General features: G+C 42.5%; 1 protein-coding gene and 1 long non-coding RNA gene across 2 annotated transcripts; one reads left to right on the forward strand and one right to left on the reverse strand.

The window, feature by feature from the left end:
* Positions 1 to 1,356: 1,356 nt before the first annotated feature.
* Positions 1,357 to 6,211, reverse strand: LOC109631737 (uncharacterized). Its single transcript, XR_002202868.2, has 3 exons — positions 6,075 to 6,211; positions 5,069 to 5,184; positions 1,357 to 1,498 (listed from the first exon to the last, which is right to left on the reverse strand). It is a non-coding gene; the product is annotated as an uncharacterized lncRNA (long non-coding RNA).
* On the forward strand, positions 4,117 to 21,575 carry col1a2 (collagen, type I, alpha 2). The gene is made up of 50 exons (XM_069516013.1): positions 4,117 to 4,319; positions 4,612 to 4,613; positions 7,334 to 7,369; positions 7,858 to 7,941; positions 8,569 to 8,625; positions 8,785 to 8,829; positions 8,953 to 9,006; positions 9,144 to 9,197; positions 9,342 to 9,395; positions 9,507 to 9,560; positions 10,118 to 10,171; positions 10,473 to 10,517; positions 10,700 to 10,798; positions 10,984 to 11,037; positions 11,391 to 11,489; positions 11,965 to 12,009; positions 12,246 to 12,344; positions 12,432 to 12,485; positions 12,588 to 12,695; positions 12,804 to 12,857; positions 12,965 to 13,063; positions 13,407 to 13,460; positions 13,578 to 13,676; positions 13,782 to 13,835; positions 13,932 to 13,985; positions 14,119 to 14,172; positions 14,310 to 14,363; positions 14,473 to 14,517; positions 14,794 to 14,892; positions 15,072 to 15,179; positions 15,308 to 15,361; positions 15,473 to 15,526; positions 16,383 to 16,436; positions 16,565 to 16,618; positions 16,750 to 16,857; positions 17,017 to 17,070; positions 17,317 to 17,370; positions 17,581 to 17,742; positions 17,894 to 18,001; positions 18,296 to 18,403; positions 18,570 to 18,623; positions 18,724 to 18,831; positions 18,989 to 19,042; positions 19,249 to 19,356; positions 19,455 to 19,508; positions 19,787 to 19,894; positions 20,063 to 20,306; positions 20,440 to 20,624; positions 20,741 to 20,983; positions 21,141 to 21,575. The coding sequence occupies exons 1-50, from the start codon at positions 4,250 to 4,252 to the stop codon at positions 21,285 to 21,287; spliced, it is 4,056 nt and encodes a 1,351-aa protein (XP_069372114.1). The 5' UTR covers positions 4,117 to 4,249; the 3' UTR covers positions 21,288 to 21,575.
* Positions 21,576 to 22,156: the final 581 nt, after the last annotated feature.

Raw genomic sequence — 22,156 nt, forward strand, 5'->3', positions numbered from 1 at the left:
TGTGTGTGTGTGTGTGTGTGTGTGTGTGTGTGTGTGTGTGTGTGTGTGTGTGTGTGTGTGTGTGTGTGTGTGTGCAGTGCCCTGTTTAATTAGTGCCTCTCTCTCTGTGTGAGAGTCTCGGAGGGCCGAGCGTCTCAACTTTTTTACCCATCACCCTCTGCTTCCTTCAACCTTTAAACATTTTGTTTTTGATCTTATCTCATCTCTTTCTTCTCTCACTTTGCTTTAGCCATTGAAAGGGTTATTGGTGTTTGTGTGTGCTCCTCCTCTTTAATCATTAACTCTTCCTTTCTCTTTCTCCTTCACTAAACTCCTCATATACTGTATATATGCACATATATATAAATTATAGATACTTTATTTTACTGTTGACTGATATGTGTGTATCCAGAAGATATGTCATTGACCAGAATCAGGCCCCCCCCAAAAATACTTTAAAACCAAAGATTTAAAGAACATTACTGTAATTTCAGAGTTCGTTCTCTCTGAGTCAAATGTATGGGCTCTGCCTGAGCAATGTTTAATAACATACATGTAACACACACAGTAGTAAAATGCTCAATACATACAGGTGATAAGATGAAGGACATGCCTGTAAGTAAAGTAAAATAATGAACCACTGTCAAGAAATTAGGCTAAAATATGCCAGATTCAAACATAACCATCTTGCACTTTTGGATTCAGAGTTCAGTGACGAGGGGATGGAGCCTCAGTAGCAGCAACCTATTGATATACGCATTTGAACAATCTTGAGTCTGTCTCAGCTGCTTGAAATGTCATTGTCGTGGAATCCTAACATTACCCAAGGACACTTCGGCATGGGCTGAGATTCAATCTACCAACCTTCTACAACCGCTCTAACCCTCAGCCAAAGCCCCCCATACATAGATCCATGATCAATACTGCATATCTCTTCAGGGTCACAGGGGGAGCTAGATCCCAGCTAGCATGGGGCAAGAGACAATTTAGTGTCGCCAATTAACTTAACCCAAATCTCCATGTCTTTGGACTATGAGAGGAAACTGGAGTATCTGGAGAAAACCCTCACAGACACAGGGAGAACATGAAAACTCCACACAGAAAGACTCCAGCTAGGCTGGGATGCAAACCAGCAATCTTCTTGCTGTGACATATTAGTGTGCCCTACAAACAAAGAGTGTTACCATCTCATCTTCTTTATGATTTATGGCCTTAATATGTCTTGATAACATCAGATATACACTGGTATTTTCATATCTAGACTATATTTTAAGTTTCCATCTGCACACACAGCGGTTCTGCTGTTTAACTCCTCTTCTCTTTAGTTGCGTGCTGTTTTCTTACCAGCTGGTCGACGGGTGGATGGCCACCTCTGACATGAGAGGATCCACTCCACCCATAATCCTCAGCGCTATTCCTCTGCATCAGAATTGAAATATGAGACTGGGTGACTGAGGCCAGTGACCAATCAGAGCGCAGTACATCTGGAGGAATCTGTCTCCAGGCCCAGCTGGCAACTCTGTGGGAGACAGCAGAGGAGAAAGATGTTAGATTCAAAATGGCTGATGGTTTTTTAAAAAAGGTCAAGGAATTCATAGAAATCTAATCTGATTATGTTTCACTTTATTGTTGTTTGATTTGCAGATTCCTCTTAAAACTAAAGCTATTTCTTGCATTTAGAGAGCAAATAACTTTAAAGCCAAACAGTAACTGTGAGTCCATTAACTCTACTTCTGCCTCATCAATTTTGCAAAAAGAGTTCATTGCAACATGTCTGGATGGTGCAGAGTTAGTACTTGAATGCAGCAGCACGAATCTGGAGCAGCAGCGGCAATAACCCCTGCTGACCTTCCATCGAGAAGCAGATCTGCGTCTGCTCCGTGTTAAACGTGTTAACCCACAGGACACCCTCACATCCTTGAGGAGAGGAGGTCTGGTGTCAACTGAAAAGGCCACAGTTGCATTTATTTGCATGGAAAGTGTTTTTTATTTTATCAATAACCGTGTGGGTGCTTCAGAGCATTTTAAACAAGTTCTGCTGCTGCTCCTGTTCATGAACCTTTACTTTTATGGTTAAATAAAAGTTGAGTTCTATCAACAGTTGATATAAAAGAAAACAACAATAATTATGTTTCTGAATTTGTATAAAGTGCAACTCTTCCCTGGGATATCACCTAACTGACTGTTTCATGTGAAACGTGGTTGAGTCGAAAGAGAAAAAAGTCTGATGATGTGGAGCTTTGCAGCCATCTTTGATTTCCTACGCCGCCTGTCTGGTCTCTGCAGCTACTTCAAGAGCTGCGGCTCCTCAGCAAACATGAGAATGTAACTCTGCAGTGAGTGGGAGCCCTGCCATCTTTAAAACACATTTCAACTCACGCGCCCCTCCTCCTCCTCTTTTCTTTTTTTCCCCTTTCTATCTCCTTAGTTTGACTCAGGGAAGAGATGAGGTGAAGCTGCCGGGATTGTCCAGCAATGACTTCTGTGGCATGGGGGGGTGCTACAGAACAGGCCTGTATGTAAGAGAAAAGTAGCTGAGCAGTTATTAAAGATATGACCAGTAAACTGTAAGAGAGTAGCAGTAGCCTCCTATAATGTCTCCTCCTGAGAGGTTTAATTAGAGCTAATAAACACTCTTTTATGACAGCGTGCTGCAAAAACAGCTTCATAACAAAAAGGTGGTTAATTAGTCATCACAATCTGCAGCATATGAAGTAATTACTTTATAAAAGCCTTAAAAATAGTCCATTAAGCTCACTATTGAGTAAACGATTCTTTTCTAACATTTTACCATTTTGCTTGTCAAAGGCAATCCTATACATAACCAGTGTTGCTCTCATATAAACACAAGGCCTCCCCTCCTGTGCCACAACGACATAAACTTCATAAAGGACTCAAATGCCTTCTCTTATTCTTTTATCGATGGACGGTCTCAGTTAATTCAACATCCGAGTGTTTAAACACGGACTGCATCCTGCAAAATGAATATACTTAAAGGATTATGTTTATGCTGTGTACTTTACTCTCTGGAATGGGCTCTGGGTGTGCAGCAGGAGGTAGAATGAGGGCCACGCTGTGTGTTGTTGGAGTGATAGTATGGAGGAGATGACATGTCTGGTCATGTGGGCAGGTAAGGGCTGCTCAGAGAAGGAGAGAGGGAGAGCGGTTGAGACTAGAACCCTCCTTCACACCTGTCTTTTGTCAGTCTGAGTCTCCAGCAGGGTGTGTGTGCGTGTGTTGAATGTGAACCACTGCATTCCACTGACAGACTTATGAAGAGCAAAGACACCAGTGCTTTTTGGTTTGCTCAGTATCAATCCATATCCACAAACTCTATATGGATAAAAAAAATGCTTCGAACTGTTACAGAAAGATCAATTGTAGGGCCAGAGACATGCTTTTATTTTGACATATGTGTGAAATGGTTGGAAATTGTTTAGGAAATGCTTGAATGGTTAAAAATGAAATATGACTCTAAATCTTCTTGGCATTAAGAGTGACAGTGTCACCAAATACTACACGAAACAGAAAATTTGTGACTAAAATGCCACGAAATAAGGTTGAAGTATCATATTTTTTCGAATAAATCCGTGCGTAAAACGACCCACTTTAGGTCCATTCCAATAAAACTCCAATAGAGCAACACAGATTTACTAGATAATCCTAAACTGTCTCTAAAAATCATCATCAATCCTACAAAACCAACGCAGAATTAACGACCCTGTCCCTCCTGGTGCCAACCGATGCCCGTCGAGGCACACCGAAACGGGCACATTTTTACGCACGAACCCAAACTGCGCACCGGGCGCCTGGAGCTCAGCACTGACGCTCCGGACTCGCTGCAGCCCGTAAAAAAAGGGGAAAACGTAGGCCTTCTTCTCTTTTAAACCTCGACGCTGTCCACGTCCTCAAAAAGAATGGATCTAATTAAAACGTTGCACTCGTCATCATCGCCAAGGCTTTGCCAAACGCTTTCTGGTGGAGAGGAGGCTGGGAGATGCGGGACCACATGACTGACTGCGCGCTGCGGAGGGATGGGAGTTAGATTGGGTTTCTCCTCTCTCATTGGCCAGTGGGCTGACTTTTGACACGCAGACCAGGGACCCTCCTGCCGTATAAATAGGCCTGATAGAACTTTATTATTCTAGCATCACGGCAGCAGGTTTCTGCTAAGTTTGGAGTTACTCGTGTCATCACAATTGTATGCCTGCTTGAAGGTGGTTTAAAAACAGGGCTCAGCAGCACAAGGAGTCTGCATGTCCGCTTAGACATGCTCAGCTTTGTGGATACCCGGATTCTGTTGCTGCTTGCAGTAACTTCATACCTAGCATCATGTCAATGTAAGTTTGAATATCTGCTCTTTTTTTCTGTGATGGATAATTTTTCTTCGGGTCCCCACTGCTTGAGGATCTTGCGCTTGGCTTTTGTTTTGGGACTTACATCAAGGTCAACGTGAAGAACAGCTCAGAGCACTGCTGCATTAAACTCTACGGATTGAGCTCATGCAGAAGGATCCCTCACTTTTCTTTTCTTTTTCTTTTCCAAGGATACAATATTGTCATTTGATTAGTTTTCCGAGAAGGAGAAGTTGCGCTGCTTTGAGAGAGTAGTCGACCTAAAGTCTTTTCAAAGCTGTTAGTGCATGTGGAGTCTTGAAAATAGGCTAAATGTGGATTTTCTTTTAGACACAGGATGAAAAACTTTGTGGGGCGTTGTACACATTGTTCCATCCAGACGTCCAGGGAATGAAGCTGTATTATAGGAAACTGCAATGTCTCCCCCTTGTGGCCATGGGTGCAAACATCTGCTTGGCATCTATAATTTTTTTTCACTCCTTGAAAATACAAATCTGTTTTATCAAAGTTTAAATAGAAAAGACTATAGATAAAAACATATTTCAAAATATATATTGTTTAAATATTCTAAATTAAATAGTGGTGTCTTAACTTTTTTTTACAGGTAATGATTTTGAACTTAATCTAAATCACAGAAACATTTAAAGATAAGCTTGTAAGTTTGTGCATTGAAGTCAAAGCTTTTCTCATATAAAGGGGAAATAAATAACTTCATATCAATTTGAATGTCTTACTGCGCCCCGTTGTGGTCCCGATGGGACATGGCAAGTTAGAGGTCATAGGGAGGTCCCAGCTGTGCCAAACTGAGCCATGAGCAGCTGATCCAGAGTCAGGGAGCAGAGATCTCCACCTGCAACAAAGTGGAGACGTGAGATACAACTATGAGCAACGAATTAACCTTTAGCCATCAGATGATCGAAATTTAAAAAATGTATGAAGTCTGAAGAACAACAACTCCTTCTGATCAAAACCCTTTCACCTTTCTCTGCGCCTTTCATTTTATTATACCAGAGGTGACACAGCATCAGTAGCAGATGTTGAACAGCCTCCATCACAAATGCAGTCACCCTTATCTTGTTTGCAGACGTTCTCCAACTATTCCTGTCCCAAGGGTATTCACTACCTGTTCAGGCTTGTTGACAGCTGGAGCCTTAATATTTGGAATGCTTTTGTACGCTGAGCTTCACTTTTGCAGAGTTAGACAGTTTAATGTGATTCACACACACTGTGCAGAGATGGCCCTCAGGTACACATTTCCACATGGGCTCAAACGCATTACACAGCAGACAGGCTGCTGACGAATGAACAGTGTGGGTAGGATGATTGTTGAAGATATGTTTAGCATTTCAAGATACCAGTGATGAGTGTAGATGTGGTTCTGATAATCTTTACAGAGTTTCTGTGCCACAGATGATGGTTGAGGCCCTGAAAACCAACAAACACACACAAAACCCAGCTTTGTATCTCACAATGCATTTTCTCTAAATAGCAGTTTTCGTTGTACACTGGATTTTTGTGCACCGAAGAGATGTTGACACAAGTGTACAGATGGTTAGAAATGACATTGCTTCTTTTTCAGGTGACTGTTTTGCTCAAAAAATGCTTGTCGTGTTCTAACGGATTATTCCCTCTTCTCTCCCTAACCCTCGTCTTCATCCTGTCCTTCCTCCTCCTCATCTCCCCAACGCCACAGCGATGGTTAGTACAAACGCATGCAACACATCTCAAAGACAGCTTTACCTTGTCGCTTTGCCTTCTGCCTTCCGAACGCAGTGAAAATGTGCCATGAAAAGAGAGACTTCTCGACCATTTGGGGCAATCTCAACGACGGCAGAGCATTTCAGTCCTGTCACTGAACCAAAAGTATTTCTTGCAGTTTCCCCCCTTCCTGTCCATGAATAGGTGAGGGTCCAATTGGCTAAAGTTTGTCAGTGAAAGCTAAAACCGCCGTGCTGAGGCACCCATGGGGCCTGGCACAAAGGATCCATTCTGAGGACAGCAGAGAGGGGGCAAGGGGAGGTTGGCTCCTAACAACTGACTTTGGGTCAGTTTAGAGTTTTCCTCTGCTTCTGGATTTGGATTTGACTTAGAGAGAGAAAACTGATCTCAAATAAGTTACAAAAGGTTTATAATGATTGGATGATTAGTGAGTGTAGGACTGAGGCCTGGTGATAGTTTGTGAAATGCCTCTGCTCATAATTGAGATTGCCTGAAATGAAACAGCTCCCAGCTTCATATTTGCAGCTCAAGAAACTTTAAAATAATTTAAAGGTGCAGTACGCACTGTGTGGCTCTGGTATCATATCAGAACTTTAATTGTTCCATAGACTAACATGCTCTTACTGCTGTTGAGTCTGTTTTGGGACATTAAAGCATCTCTGTGCACATGTTGATGATTGACATCACATGCACATTGCTCTGATGTACTTTTTTTAATTTCCTGTATTAGCAAGAGCCTGTTTATATATTGTTATATCATATTGCGTAGCAATTATGTCACCATTGCCACTCAATCATGCTTATGCAAAAGATAAGCTAATGTTAAACATGTTAAATGACCAGAGAAACCCTGAAAAGATAAAAGATAAATACATTTGACATGTATTTATCTTTTATTCGGTTTACAGAAGAGTCAGGGTGATCACATCATGTTGGTCTCATGGCATTTAGCATCTCGAGTCATCAGACACATACAAATAGTTCAGAGTGGAAAAAAATCAGACCTCATCTTTACAACATCTAATCACTGAAATGTGTTTTAACTTGCTTGTCCTCTCTCTCTGAGGTCGTGTTTGTTTACAGACACATTTTGATGATAAACCAGATGATTTGGATGCAAGTTGTAGTTTCTGATGTGCTTCTAATGATATTTACTTTATTAGACACTGGCCTGCTTTGCTTTGCTTTGAGGAATAGTTTGGAGTTGACGTGGTGTTAAAGCAATAAGCTGAGCCATCTGCTCTGTGTTTTGGTCTGACGGAGTCTTTTCTCTGCTGCAGGGTCCCAGAGGAGACAAAGGGCCTCGAGGTGACAGGGTAAGCTCAACTCAACAACTCCCAAACTCTGAAGCTTTTTCTTCAGACAATCAATTCTAAATACGTCATTGAATTATTTTATTCAGAATATTTTTGAGGCATTTGTTTGTTGACGTCATTTGACCCTTTAACTCCCGTAGGCCACACCCCTTTGTTTACATAACCCATAGCATTAATGCTATTGATGATCATAGTTATATTATACACAATAAGATAGATTGTGCTCATCAGATTTATTTTATATCAACAGCAGAACATTTCTACATTGTTTCTAAAATTAAGTTTATGTTGATCATTATTTATATTGACACAATTTCTTACAGTAATTTGTCCACTTTATCTATTTAGTGCCTATAATTTATATTTTGATGATATGTTTATTTATTAAATATGTTTCAGCAGAATTCCTAATGCCTCAGCGTTGTCAGCCATCAGGAGCTGTTCATTCCGTAACACTGTTTACTCACGGTATCATCTGTGTTTTGCAGGGTCCTAAGGGCCCAGATGGCAATGATGGCAAACCTGGACTCCCCGGCCCCCCTGGTCCCCCTGGTCCCCCTGGACTCGGAGGAGTAAGTCCACTGTTTAAATTTGTAAAAAAAAACAACAGCCTGGATTCTGGTCCAAAAACTTTGATAACGAAGCACATAATGTAATGTGACATCAGGTATTTAGTTATGATACAGACTGTGCAGAATAGGGAGCATGTATCTGTGTGATGTTTGAATCTGATCCACATAAGTTAAAGTGAGGACTGCAGGTCGACACAGCACTCGGCTGGTTATATGTTCATATTTCCTGTGAAATACATGACAGGTTATTTTATTGACCTCTGCTGACTTCACTGCCTCATGGTCTAACCCCATGACCTTTGACCTTGAGTCCTTAACCCATACGAGCTAATAACACATACACACATTATACATAAAAAGGTTACTTGTGTTACTGGCAACATCTAAAAAAAATTATTGTAGTTTATTGTAAATCCCTTTTAGTTGAAAACAAGTAGAAATGTACTTTAAAAGGTTATTATTATTAAGTTTGGACAACTGAAACTAGAATGACCATATCAGGATTTATTTGAATTGTTTGCCGCTTGTCTAATAGTCATGATATTTTATATTAATAGGGGCTAATGTTATTGTACATATATTTTAGTCCATGTAATAATCTGTGTTGTTATTTTTGTTTTTCATCAGAACTTTGCTGCTCAGTATGATGGTTCAAAAGGTCCCGATGCTGGCCCTGGACCCATGGTGAGGGTCTTTCTCGCACACTCAGACAAAACCATATCACATATTTCAAGTTGGCCATATTGTTACATCTATGAATGCAGCGATTTTGAATATTTACTCCAGTCCTCATCAATGCCTCATCAATGCTTAACTGATCATTAACTTATTTCTCCTTTTCAGGGAATGATGGGTGCTAGAGGTCCCCCCGGACCTCCTGGACCCCCTGTAAGTACAAATTTACCCTTTATGACAAACTGATCACACACGATTGATTACTCTCATACCTATAACCTCAAAAGAAATGTTTTTTGCTGTTTACTAATGGCTGCACCTCCTCTCATTCAACAGGGACCTCAGGGACACACAGGACATGCTGGTGAGCCCGGAGAGCCCGGTCAGACTGTAAGATCATCCTCCAAAATTCTCACATTTCTTGATTATAAATAAGAGTGGAAAGATTTGATGTCACTTTCCTTGTCAGACTCACTCAGTCGATTCCATCAGTTGAGATCTTAATCTCTTTGTTTTTTCTTTTCCAGGGCGCTCTTGGTCCTCGTGGCCCCCCTGGACCTCCTGGCAAAGCTGGAGAGGACGTACGTACACATTTGATTGTCTATAACCACTTTACAAGGGCTACTTTTGTCAATATGTAAGGTTTAAGTTTTGTTGGATTATTTTGAGCTCTTGTTTTATCTTCTTGTTGCTGAAAGGGCCTAATTTTGTTTTTTGACTGACAGGGTAACAATGGCAGACCTGGCAAGCCCGGAGACAGAGGTGCCCCCGGAGTTCAGGTGAGAGACCCTCTCCAAAATATGGACTCAGACACAAACTGACACAAACAGACATCAGCAGTGTAATTGTGGAATATGTCTCAGTGATATTCTCTTTGTTTTGAATTGCAGGGTGCTCGTGGATTCCCCGGAACCCCTGGACTTCCAGGAATGAAGGGACACAGAGTGAGTGTTGCTCTTCTCCTGCCCTCGACCTGAACTTTACCTGCTGGCTCCTGCTCACCCATTGGCTCATAGAAATCCACTAAAGAGCAGACATTTTGCACTGATGCTGCATCAAAATTGGACTGAATTGTTTTGCAGCCTCACTGGGAGCGATTATGGCCGCCTGTGCAGATTTTTGCACGAGAACTCCTGATAAAAATTAGAACGACTCTGGATTGAGCTGGCATCTGAGGAATCATTTTCTGTTGTCTTCCAGATGTGATCCGCCTTTAAAATAATTGAGGATTGATCATCTTTGGTGACTTCTCATTATTGGCTTCGGATATCTCCTCTCTCATATATTTATTCAAGAAATCAACAGTAATTTTTTCCCCACAAGCCAATTCCCTTCTTGTCTAAAATGGATCCTGTCTCCTCAGTTTGTCCCTGATACAATCGTCTCTCTTCATCTCTTAGAGTAATACACTACGATTTTTATTCTGCTGTCCTTTATGTGATAGCTGCTAGACCTAACCTCTGTAAGCATCTTCGAACATCTCTGTCTTTCTGCATTTCAGGGTTACACTGGTCTGGATGGACGCAAGGGAGAGCCTGGTTCCGCTGGTGCCAAGGTGAGAAGGCCACCTCCTTCATTTACCTGCTGAGATCTGTGCTTCATGAAAAACCTCAGTTTTCTTAGTCCTGTAGTAATGTTGATGTCAGACTACTGATAAGAGAGTAATATGCTGTAGTTTCTACAGAAATACATGCATTTAGAAGTATTACAAAAACCAACTGGAATAATAAAACACTCCAGCCATATTTCAGTGTTAATAATTACCTTCTCTATTCAAACTGTTTATCCATAACACTGAGACACTTCCAGAGACCTCACCAGAGACCTTAACTCACCTTCTCCTGTTTCTCCCACAGGGTGAGTCTGGTGCCCACGGAGCTGCTGGAAGCCCTGGACTGGCTGTAAGTTTTGATTCATGATTCACCATTTATGAGCAAAACCTTGATAAAATCTGACCATCCTAGTTAGATATTTAGTTGAAATTTAGTGTATTAGCCTGCACAAATGTATATTTTTATACAATATTACTGTGGTAAAGACATTTTTCTCATCACTCATGTGTTTTGGTGTATCCTCCCTACAGGGATCTCGTGGTATGGCTGGTGAGAGAGGTCGTGCTGGCCCTGCTGGTGCTGCTGGTGCTCGTGGTGCTGATGGCAATGTTGGACCTGCTGGACCTTCTGTGAGTACTGCCACATTATTTGCCTCTTTGATGGTAAAATAAATCCTTGTTGCCAAGGGGCCAGTCATGACTCTTAATCTTGATAATTGCAGCCACGTGAGGCAAACGCCATTTATTCTTTAACCTTAATGTGAACTTTAACCTGTATGATACCTCGATAACATTTACATTTCTGCTCTACTCAGGGTCCCCTCGGTGCTGCTGGTCCCCCAGGTTTCCCCGGCGGCCCCGGCCCCAAGGTTGGTGTCACTTCCTGTCGTTTCACAACACTGACATCCCAACACATGTTTAGGGTCACAAAAAGAGACTAATCTTATCAACATGGAGTAGAACCATGTTCCAGACACACATTGTCTGTTCCTGTTAATATGTTTGATGCTCTGTCACTATCACATCTTCTAACATAGTATCCCCAGGGGAATCAATCACATATAAAACAGCAAACAGAGCCCATATATTGTAAACACTCTTAAGAAATAAGACCTACACAACAACATACACACACAACTGTTGCTTTTACAACACAGTTATCATTATCCATCATGTATTAATGACGCAGTGTGTGACTATGAATGTGTCTCAATTTTGACAGGGAGAGATTGGACCTGCTGGAGCTACTGGCCCATCTGGAGCTCAGGGATCTAGAGGAGAGCCCGGTGCCAATGGTGCTGTTGGCCCCGTTGGTCCCGCTGTAAGTAATCAAAAGATTGTTACTTCACAGGCACTTCACCGTCACTGCTAAGCTGGTGTGGAGCAGTTATAAACAATTACATGTTATTTGTCGAAATTGTTCGATTTTTTCGGAAGATGGTTGTGTTGCTCTAACCAAGATCAAGTGTCGGTGTCCTTTTGTGCATCACTATTATTATTACTATGGCACAACATGGTTTAATTATCCTTGAACGTACCATTACCATTGAAATCTATAAGCAACCTTGTCCAAAGTTGAAAATCCAACATATTCTGCATATAATAATGTATTGTAATAAAAAAGATGTCATTACAATTTCGAACTCTTTCATATTTATCTTTCTCTATTTTGCACTTGTTGTCTCTTCTTAAAAAAGTCAAATTAAACAATTCTTGTTGCAGTGCGTATTTCAGTCTTTTTCTGCATTTTGTTTTGATGAAATAAGATTCCCCGACTTTAAATTCTCTCACCTCAGGGTAACCCCGGTGCTAATGGCCTGAATGGAGCCAAGGGAGCTGCTGTAAGTATTCAAGTTTTAATTGAAGTGCATAGGTCATAAGGTCATTAAATAATAAAGTAATATCACTTAAAGCTATAGGACAGTTCTATACTTTTCAATTAATTCATTATATATAATCTCTGTTATTAAAAGTATGTGATAATGTAGGTGATATATACTTCAGATCAAATAAATGTGATGTTTAAATTAAGCTGCAATGTGATGCTCACCTCTCTGTCTCTGTGGCTGTCGTTTAGGGCACCCCTGGTGTTGCTGGAGCTCCTGGCTTCCCTGGACCAAGAGGAGGACCTGGACCCCAGGGCCCTCAGGGTGCTGCTGGACCTAGAGGCCTGGCTGTGAGTCCACATGTTCACATGCTGTTCCACATTGTTCACTGGTGAATGTTCTTTTTTATTTATGGTATCTGTTTGTATGTGTTTTAGGGAGATCCTGGTGCACAGGGTGTGAAGGGAGATGGTGGCCCCAAAGGAGAGCCTGTAAGTTTCTTGTTCCGTGTTTGTGAATTTCAAATTTCACCAAACTGAATATGAAGAAGTCTGTGTGCACCATATCTTCATCTTCTCTGTTGCCTCCTTCAGGGTAACTCTGGACCTCAGGGATCCCCCGGACCTCATGGTGAGGAGGGCAAGAGAGGACCAACTGGTGAGCCTGGTGCCACCGGCCCCGCTGGCAGCCGTGGAGCTAGAGTGAGTACCAGTGCCACCTTTTCTGAAGGGTGGTGTTGTATCCATACTGATCCACATCCAGAGCCATCATAATGGGACCTCCTATTAATGCCTGTGTGTTTCCCATAGGGTGCTGCTGGAAGCCGTGGTATGCCTGGTGCTGAGGGAAGAACTGGCCCCGTTGTAAGTTAAAAAAATAATTTCACCACGACATGAAATTAAATAACTCAAAATTGAATGTATTCAGTTGTGGTGAAACTCTTTTGCACCTCTCTGTCTCCTTCTCGTAGGGTATGCCTGGTGCCCGTGGTTCCACTGGTTCCGGTGGACCTCGTGGACCCCCTGGAGATGCTGGTCGTGCTGGTGAGCCTGGCTCAGCTGGTCTCAGGGTGAGTCTTTTGCTAAATTAATTCATTTTGAACAGGGACAAGGATCTGATCTCTGTTTGAGTCTGGGAAATCACAGAGACATCTTCGAGGAAGAGTAGGCCTGTAGAAAATTTGAATCAACTAAAATAGCACAACTTGGATGTGATTCGCCTTCAAATTCCACATACACCAGATAGTCACAAGATAAAATGAGCCTAATGAGGGTAGGAATATATGAGGATAAATAAAGTGCAAATAACAGAGTTGTGAGGGCAATTAAACCCAAGATTTTAAAGGTTGTCAGCCCAAAGCATTTGCTCTGACACCTACATCTTACTGATTTATAAATGCTTGTCTTCCACAGGGTCTCCCAGGAAGCCCTGGAAGCTCTGGACCCCCAGGAAAGGAGGGACCTGCTGTAAGTAAACCTGAATTTTTCACATAAAAACACACATTTCAATTGATCCTGTAATGTTTATGAGCAAAATAATTAGTTAACATCACTCCCTGTGGCGCCCCCTGTTTCCTCCTCCAGGGTCCTGCTGGACAAGATGGCCGTACCGGACCTCCCGGCCCAACTGGACCTAGAGGCCAGCCCGGAAACATTGGCTTCCCCGGACCCAAAGGAGCTTCTGTATGTATAGATAAAGCCAAGAACAACAAAAGCCAACATTTTGAATTTCATTATTTGGTTTTGTTTATCATAACTTGTGCTTAACCAGAATTTTACCCCCCTCAGGGCGAGGCTGGCAAGCCTGGTGAGAAAGGAGCCACTGGCCCCACTGGACTGAGGGTAAGTGACAAAAACACATATAATAATGTTATAGAAAATGTTTGCGTCCATATTACTCATCCTTATAACCGCCGTGTTCCCATCTTTGTTTCTTAGGGAACCCCTGGACCTGATGGCAACAACGGAGCCACTGGCGCCATGGGACCTGCTGTAAGTATCCTCACAAACAGCAACTAATGGTAGTTTTCATATTTTTACAAATACATTTAATATTTATGATGTGGCTTTGTTGCCACAACCACCAGTGTGTCATTTGTAACACTTGTCCTCTGTCTTCCTGTAGGGCGGCCCTGGTGAGAAGGGAGAGCAGGGACCTTCTGGAGCTCCTGGCTTCCAGGTTTGGATCCCTCATCTGTCTCAATCAAAATCAGAAATTTAGAGCCGATCGGATTTTCTGATGAGGTTTTATCATTACAAGAAAATCTGTGCTCCTTCTCATTTACTTTTGGTGCTAATGTTGCTTGATATTTTCAGGGACTGCCTGGCCCCGCTGGAGCTGCTGGAGAGGGTGGCAAGCCCGGAGACAGAGTAAGTAACACATATAAACACACATTGAGTTCAACCATGACGAGGAGTAAATCTGCAAACACTGCACAGTTATGACTACGTCTCTAAACGACCAATGATGTCTCTATAGGGTATCCCAGGAGACCAGGGACTTGCTGGACCTGCTGGTGCCAAGGTGAGTTCATCTGATCGTGTCTTTCTACTCAAAGCTCACACACTTACAGATGCTTCCTGAGATTCAACTCAATCATTTGTCTCCAAACTGAGTAACCGGGTCTATTTGCACCAACTGAATCAAGATGTAATTTTTTCCAATAGTCTTACAGATTTTTCAGTTTTAGTGAGATGTCCAGACCTTTAAAGATAATGCATGTGAATATAGATAATAAAATATACATCATCTTAAAGTAGCTGATGGCTTTATATTGGCTGCATTTGTGTGTTCCTCCAGGGAGAGCGTGGTATCAACGGTGTTGCAGGAGCTTCTGGAGTTCAGGGAGCAGTTGGAGCCCGTGGACCTGCTGGAGCCCCTGGACCCGATGGTAGCAAGGTAAGATTATGTGACATGGCTGGGTCCAGCTGTGGACACTGTAAGCTGTTAATGTTGAGCACAGAAATGGTCACAAAAGTTTACTGACATCAGATACGTATATGTTGGTGCTTTGATGCTCATAGAGGTGTCAGTGTTTTACATAGAAATGTACAATAGTTTGTCTTTTCTACTTCCAGGGAGAGCCCGGTATCACTGGAGCTGCTGGTGGTCCTGGACACCAGGGACCTGGTGGCATGCCTGGTGAGCGTGGAGCTGCTGGTGCTCCTGGAGGAAAGGGAGAGAAGGTTAGTTCCGGAAATGCACCACCTCCAAATTAAGAAGTAGTTTAACCCTCAAAAGAAGTCATTTGTTGATGAGTTTCATGTCATTTCTCCATCATTCTTCGCTCTATACTCTTCCTCTGCCTATATAGGGAGAGGGTGGACACAGAGGCCCTGAGGGTAATGCTGGCAGAGATGGTGCCCGTGTAAGTTAAAAATCTGAACTCAAATAATATAAAAATGTATAGCCATTGATTACAGTGTTTTGTGAGTAGAAATCAGAGCCCTGGTCTCAGTGCCCTCTCCTCTCCTTCTAGGGAATGCCCGGACCTGCTGGACCTCCTGGACCCACTGGAGCCAATGGTGACAAGGTAAGTAGGTGATGTGTGGTTATTATTTACCACATAAAAACGCATCCAACACAAAACACCAAAATGAATCTGATTATGATTGATACTCAAAATACACACAGGTATCATGTGGCTTTTGTCTTAAAAATGGCTGCTACCAGCGTCGTTCAAAATGGCTGACTCCCGCACCAGTCACCTACGAAAGAAAGACGTTAACACAACTTGTTGATATCAAATCTCTGTTGTTATTTTATAGTTGACCAAGCCCTCACTAAGTCACACTTAGTCTCGGGCCTGCCACTCCCCTGTAGTAATAATTACAGTCACCCCCAATGTAGCAGGGTAGAACCTCAACACTGCCACCTAATGGTTGTTTTATAGTATTACACCAGTAGCTCACCTACAGCATAATTTGGCAAGGCAATGGTAATAACTATATTATAGTGCAGATAACAATTTTGAAACAAAATACAATTTAATGCATTTTAAATGTTTTCTTTGCAATTTTATGCAGTTAGTTGTAATGATGATTTTACATTAATGATTCTTTTTTATTTATAGACACACCAGACACACGCTATATATTTACAGACATGACAAAATGAATAAATCCCAATTGAATCAGAATTTATATAAGAAATAATAATCAGGTTTGTAACTTTATAAACATTGGCAGATTAGGTTTTCAAATTTAAAGTTGACCAACATTAATTTGAATAATCACACAGTGACAACTTTTCCTTACATTTTCTATGTCTATTATTTAATACAATTCTGATGTTAGACATATCTGTATGGACATATTAGTAGATTCATCAATGGAGGGATTGATTGGACAATGCTAACCTAATGAAACATTGGCACTTGTCTCCTGCAGGGTGAGAGTGGTTCCTTCGGACCTGCTGGCCCCGCTGGACCTCGTGGAGCCTCTGTAAGTCGCACTTCATTGATTATAACAAATATTAGGTACAGTGCTTTATTCTACCCAAATTGCCAGATGAGATTTACAACTTTTAATGTACAGTATAGTGTTTCTGACCGGCTGCCTGTTTTCCACAGGGTGAGCGTGGAGAGGTTGGACCTGCTGGAGCTCCCGGATTCGCCGGACCCCCTGTAAGCTTGCAGCCCATCACCTTACAATACAATGAAGTCTAGTTTGAGCTGCAAGAGGTCAACACACATATACATATACACACACGACTGACGAGATATTGACACGGCCCTATGCCTACCCCTTCCCACAGGGTGCTGATGGTCAGCCTGGAGCAAGAGGAGAGCGCGGACCTGCTGGAATAAAGGGAGAAGTTGGCCCCTCTGGCCCATCTGGACCCGCTGGACAGTCCGGACCTGCTGTTAGTACCATTTACACTGGACATACAGTATATACAGGATACTTGCACCTGGATGTTGAGATCTGATTTACCAGACTTGTATTGGTATTTTTATATTCAGGATTTTTCAAGTTTATAAGATTTCTTATTCTTTTCTGATTTCTTCTCCTGTAAAACCAGGGTCCCAATGGCCCTGCTGGACCCCCTGGTGCTCGTGGTGACAATGGTCCTTCTGTGAGTATGGAACAATAAAACAGCAAAACAAATAATTCCATCCACAAAACATTGAGGCAAACATAAACACACACATCAAGTAAAATGTGACACATTTTCTTATTTGTTTTCTTTTATTCATTCCTTTACCATTTTTATGGCCTCACCATACCCTTACATTATCTCTGTGTGTCACAAACACACACACAAACACACATTCTCGATGACAGTTGTGTAACCTTCGTTTGTGTGTGTTTCTGATGTCAGGGTCTGACTGGTTTCCCTGGTCCTGCTGGTAGAGTTGGTACTCCTGGTCCTGCTGTGAGTATTGATTTTATATTAATGATTATTATTAATAAACACACACACAATCACAAATATTATCATTGGCTTCTTGTCATGAATGAATGAATTAATCAGAGCCACAGCCATTCTTGGTTTCCCTAATCATCACACATTATACTCTCACACCGCACTGCACCACACACACACTTTAACACTTTGACATCAACCCACTCTCTTCCTCTTCAGGGTATTGTTGGACCTCCTGGCCCTACTGGTGCCGCTGGTAAGGATGGTCCTCGTGGTCCCCGTGGTGATGTTGGTCCCGGTGGTCCTTCTGGAGAGCAGGGCATGGTTGGCCCACCTGGTCCAGTCGGAGAGAAGGGACCTTCTGGAGAGTCAGGTCCCCCTGTAAGTTATTGATCAATCCTTTTTATTATTATGAGACTATGAAGCACAAAAATAAAAGTGAGCCTGTGTGTTGTATGTATGTTTATTACATACCTATAGACCTATAGATCTCCATCTTCAGTGCATTTATATGTGTCCTCTATGTGTTTAGGGTGCCCCTGGTGCCCCTGGAACTGGTGGTCCTCTTGGTCTTCAAGGATTTGTTGGTCTGCCTGGTGCAAGAGGAGATCGTGGTTCACCTGGTGGTGCTGGTGGTCTGGTACGTTGTTGTACCTCCCAAAATATTTACGTGACAACCTCAGAGTCATGTTCTACATTTTATTTATTTCATTGAAACATGTCATCTTCAACTGGATGGAGTTGCTTCATCAGTTCAAACAAATACACAACTATAAAATGCAGGATTTTATATGTTGTATGCATGCATATTAGGACTTTCTAATTCTAACTCTGAGATCACATTAATGTCATTATGCCAATTATGCGGGATACATTCTGTATCATTATGAAGCCTTTGTTTGTTTCTGACCCTCTTCTTTGCATCCTATCACAGGGAGAGCCTGGTAGAGTTGGACCTCCTGGTCCCTCTGGAGCCCGTGGTCCCCCTGGAAACATTGGTCTGCCTGGTATGACCGGACCTCAGGGAGAGGCTGGACGTGAGGTGAGGACCTATAATACTGACCTGTCCTCAGGTTTCGAAATAATATTTAAATATATTTAGAGCACGGCCTTGATCTGTAAATGTGCAAAATTAGCTCTTTTGCAAACCACTCCATGGACTAAACAGAAACCATAATGTAAACTACAATATTCCTTACCATCCATAGGGTAACCCTGGTAACGATGGACCTCCTGGCCGTCCTGGTGCTCCTGGATTCAAGGTAATGTTTTTGCATACATCATAAAGCATGTTTGTATACAGAATACACACATACTTATAGCATTGTCTGACTTGCATATGTTGTTTGCCACCATGCTTAGGGAGATCGTGGTGAGCCTGGACCTGCTGGTGCCATGGGACTTGCTGGTGCCCCCGGACCTGCTGGACCCAGCGGAGCTGCTGGCAGACCTGGAAACCGTGGAGAGTCTGTAAGTAACAACAGTAGCCTGTTTAAAATTTTATAAGGCACATTATTTCCATCACTTAAGTAACCTTTTACAAATTTAAGAGTACACATTACTCATCTTTTACTCATCATTTTTTTACTTCACTCATCTTTTTATTTTTGTCTTGTCTTGTCTCTAGGGCCCAGGAGGTGCCGCTGGATCCGTTGGCCCCGCTGGAGCCAGAGGTGCTGCTGTAAGTACAGTTTAAATGAGGAGTTGTAGAATAGCACATAGAATAGCACATATAATAGCACATAGAATATTATTGATGACGGCAATGTTACAATGTCCATCCACATCCATAGCACTTAACATGTGGGTATGAGAATTGTGTCATTTTTAATTGAGCTGATGTTTTTTGCTGCGTGTATGTATATTTGTATGTGTGTGTGCTTATAGGGACCTGCTGGATCCCGTGGAGAGAAGGGAGTCGGTGGAGACAAGGGAGAGAGAGGCATGAAGGGACTTCGTGGACATCCTGGTCTCCAGGGAATGCCTGGACCATCTGTGAGTGATTGCACACCAACGTCAATAGTCAAACCACCTGATGTTATCAGTGCTGTCATGACACTTTCAATTCAATGATGGGCTTCGTCTTTCCTCAGGGACCCTCTGGTGACACTGGAGCTGCTGGACCTGCTGGATCTTCTGGACCCAGAGTGAGTGGATTCATAATTACTCACAAATACACCAGCAGATTTCTTGTTCTACCATAGAACCAATCCAACTCTTAAACAAGCTATATAACCACTGTAATATGCTTAAACACAGTCAGGTCTCATATACCTGGCACAATTTGTAAAATGTCTTCATTTTCTTTGTTGTATTTTGTTTCTCCCATGAATTCAAAAGGACCAAATACAGGAACTGCACTAAATAATAGTGAACATGAAGTATTATTTCCTGAAAAGTACAAATGTTTGATTGATCTCTTTAGGGACCTGCTGGACCCCACGGACCCGCTGGTAAGGATGGAAGAGCTGGTGGCCATGGAACTATTGGCTCCCCTGGTGCCCGTGGACCCCCTGGATACGTTGGACCCGCTGTAAGCACGCATACAATGTCTTCATCTACTGAAACATTTCATTTTACAAAGTGTAATTTTATTTTGTAAACTGGACTATTTAACTCCAATATACACCAAAGCATGGTCTGCAAACAATTGAATCTAAGATGCAACCGACATATAAATTCACTCTCTTGTCTATCTCAGGGTCCTCCTGGACCTCCTGGTCTGCCCGGACCTGCTGGCCCCTCTGGTGGTGGATATGATGTCTCCGGATATGATGAGTACAGAGCTGATCAGCCCGCTCTGAGAGCCAAGGACTACGAGGTTGATGCCACCATCAAGTCCCTCAACACTCAGATCGATAACCTGCTCTCCCCCGAGGGATCCAGGAAGAACCCTGCCCGCACCTGCCGTGACATCAAGCTCAGCCACCCTGAGTGGAGCAGTGGTAAGTTCACAGTGGGGTTAATTTACTTAAATATTTAGTAAGGGTTAGATTTCTTTGGGAGCCCATGTTGCCCATATTTCATCTTGTCACTGTTGTCCAGTGAATTAAACTCTGTTCTCTCACCACTCTTCAGGCTTCTACTGGATTGACCCCAACCAGGGCTGCAGCAACGACGCCATCAAGGTCTTCTGTGACTTCACCACCCGCGAGACCTGCATCTATGCCCACCCTGAGAGCATCGCCCGCAAGAACTGGTTCAGAAGCACCGAGAGCAAGAAGCACGTCTGGTTTGGAGAGACCATCAATGGTGGTACTGAGGTGAGTATCTACAGATTAGGCTTTACGCAGCACGCAAACACGCAAGACCAGAAAATAATCAATGACAGAATATTTTTAATATAACTATACTGACTTTTGGTCTTTTCTCCCGGCAGTTCGCCTACAACGATGAGACCCTCAGCCCCCAGAGCATGGCCACCCAGCTGGCCTTCATGCGCCTGCTGTCCAACCAGGCTAGCCAGAACATCACCTACCACTGCAAGAACAGCATTGCCTACATGGATGGTGAGAGAGGCAACATGAAGAAGGCTGTGGTGCTCCAGGGCTCCAACGATGTGGAGCTGAGGGCCGAGGGCAACAGCCGCTTCACCTTCTCCGTGCTGGAGGACGGTTGCACTGTGAGTAGCTCTTTGCCTCTTTGGTCATTTCTTTCTTAGTGCCAATGCTTTGGATTCATTCTTCCTCATGAGAGATAATTTATTCTGTTGATGATTTCTATGCTTTTGCCACATTACACTATTCTGAAACTCCCTGTTTTTTCCTCTACCCCTGCAGACACACACTGGTGAGTGGAGCAAGACAGTGATTGAGTACAGAACAAATAAACCATCTCGCCTGCCCATCCTCGACATTGCACCTTTGGACATTGGTGGAGCTGATCAGGAGTTTGGTTTGGACATTGGCCCAGTCTGTTTCAAATAAATAGACTCATGTTAAATTAACACCGAAAAGAGAGAAAGAACGAAAAAACAAAATCTCTGCCCTTCTTTCTGTGTTGTTTTTTTATACCGAATGCTGATTTCTCTCTGCACATCCACTTGCTTAAGATGGGCAACTATCGGAGAGGACTGAACGGACTGAAAGGAGCGTTTGTGCAATGCAAATTAATACAGCAACCCCAAAGGGACGCGGGAAAACACCTTGTTGTGGGACATCATGTCATCCTTTTGTAAAAAATAAAAGAAGTGTAATAAAAACGCTGAAAGTATGCATCACTTTGTGGTCTTTGTATATCTTCCAAGGAGGAGGTTTAAAACCACAATTTCCATGAAAAAAGGTTTAAACTACCTCATGCCTGTACTTAGAGAAAATACTATTGACAAAACTTGGGTCCACAACCGAGATGTTAATGCTTCAAGCTTTGTCCCGTATCGGAAGGTGCTCAGTTACTTGAAGCAGAGATCTATGGTGCTAACATGCAGCTGTGGAGCGAACCACTCTTTACTGTATTACTTTGTATTGACCTTTGAGGAGTCTTGCATTCATCTCCTGATACTCCCCCAATTTAAGCAGGTGGAATGTTCCCAAAACTAATGTCTGTTTTTTTTCTTTTTGTTTTATTTTATTTAGTTTTGTTCTTCTTCTTTTTTTGTTTTGTCAAGAAGTTTTTTTTTTGTTTTGGTTTTTTTGTTCAGGCTTTTTTAACTCTTCAAATCCCACACCCAGTGTTCATACTGACAGCACATATTTCATCCAATTCTAACAGGTTTTTAGTCGACCTCTCTCTCAAAAATGACACCACAAAGTCTATTGTACCTATTTTGTATATGTGAGATGTTTAAATAAATTGT

Source organism: Paralichthys olivaceus, chromosome 20 (assembly GCF_024713975.1).
Source record: "Paralichthys olivaceus isolate ysfri-2021 chromosome 20, ASM2471397v2, whole genome shotgun sequence".
NCBI lineage: Eukaryota > Metazoa > Chordata > Actinopteri > Pleuronectiformes > Paralichthyidae > Paralichthys > Paralichthys olivaceus.

Bases quoted from the DNA above. Each gene is read 5' to 3' on its own strand.
- col1a2 (XM_069516013.1), top strand. From the start codon at position 4,250: ATGCTCAGCTTTGTGGATACCCGGATTCTGTTGCTGCTTGCAGTAACT. The intron at 11,490-11,964 runs GTAAGTAATCAA...CTCTCACCTCAG, and splicing joins TTGGCCCCGTTGGTCCCGCT to GGTAACCCCGGTGCTAATGG. The intron at 19,895-20,062 runs GTAAGCACGCAT...TGTCTATCTCAG, and splicing joins CTGGATACGTTGGACCCGCT to GGTCCTCCTGGACCTCCTGG.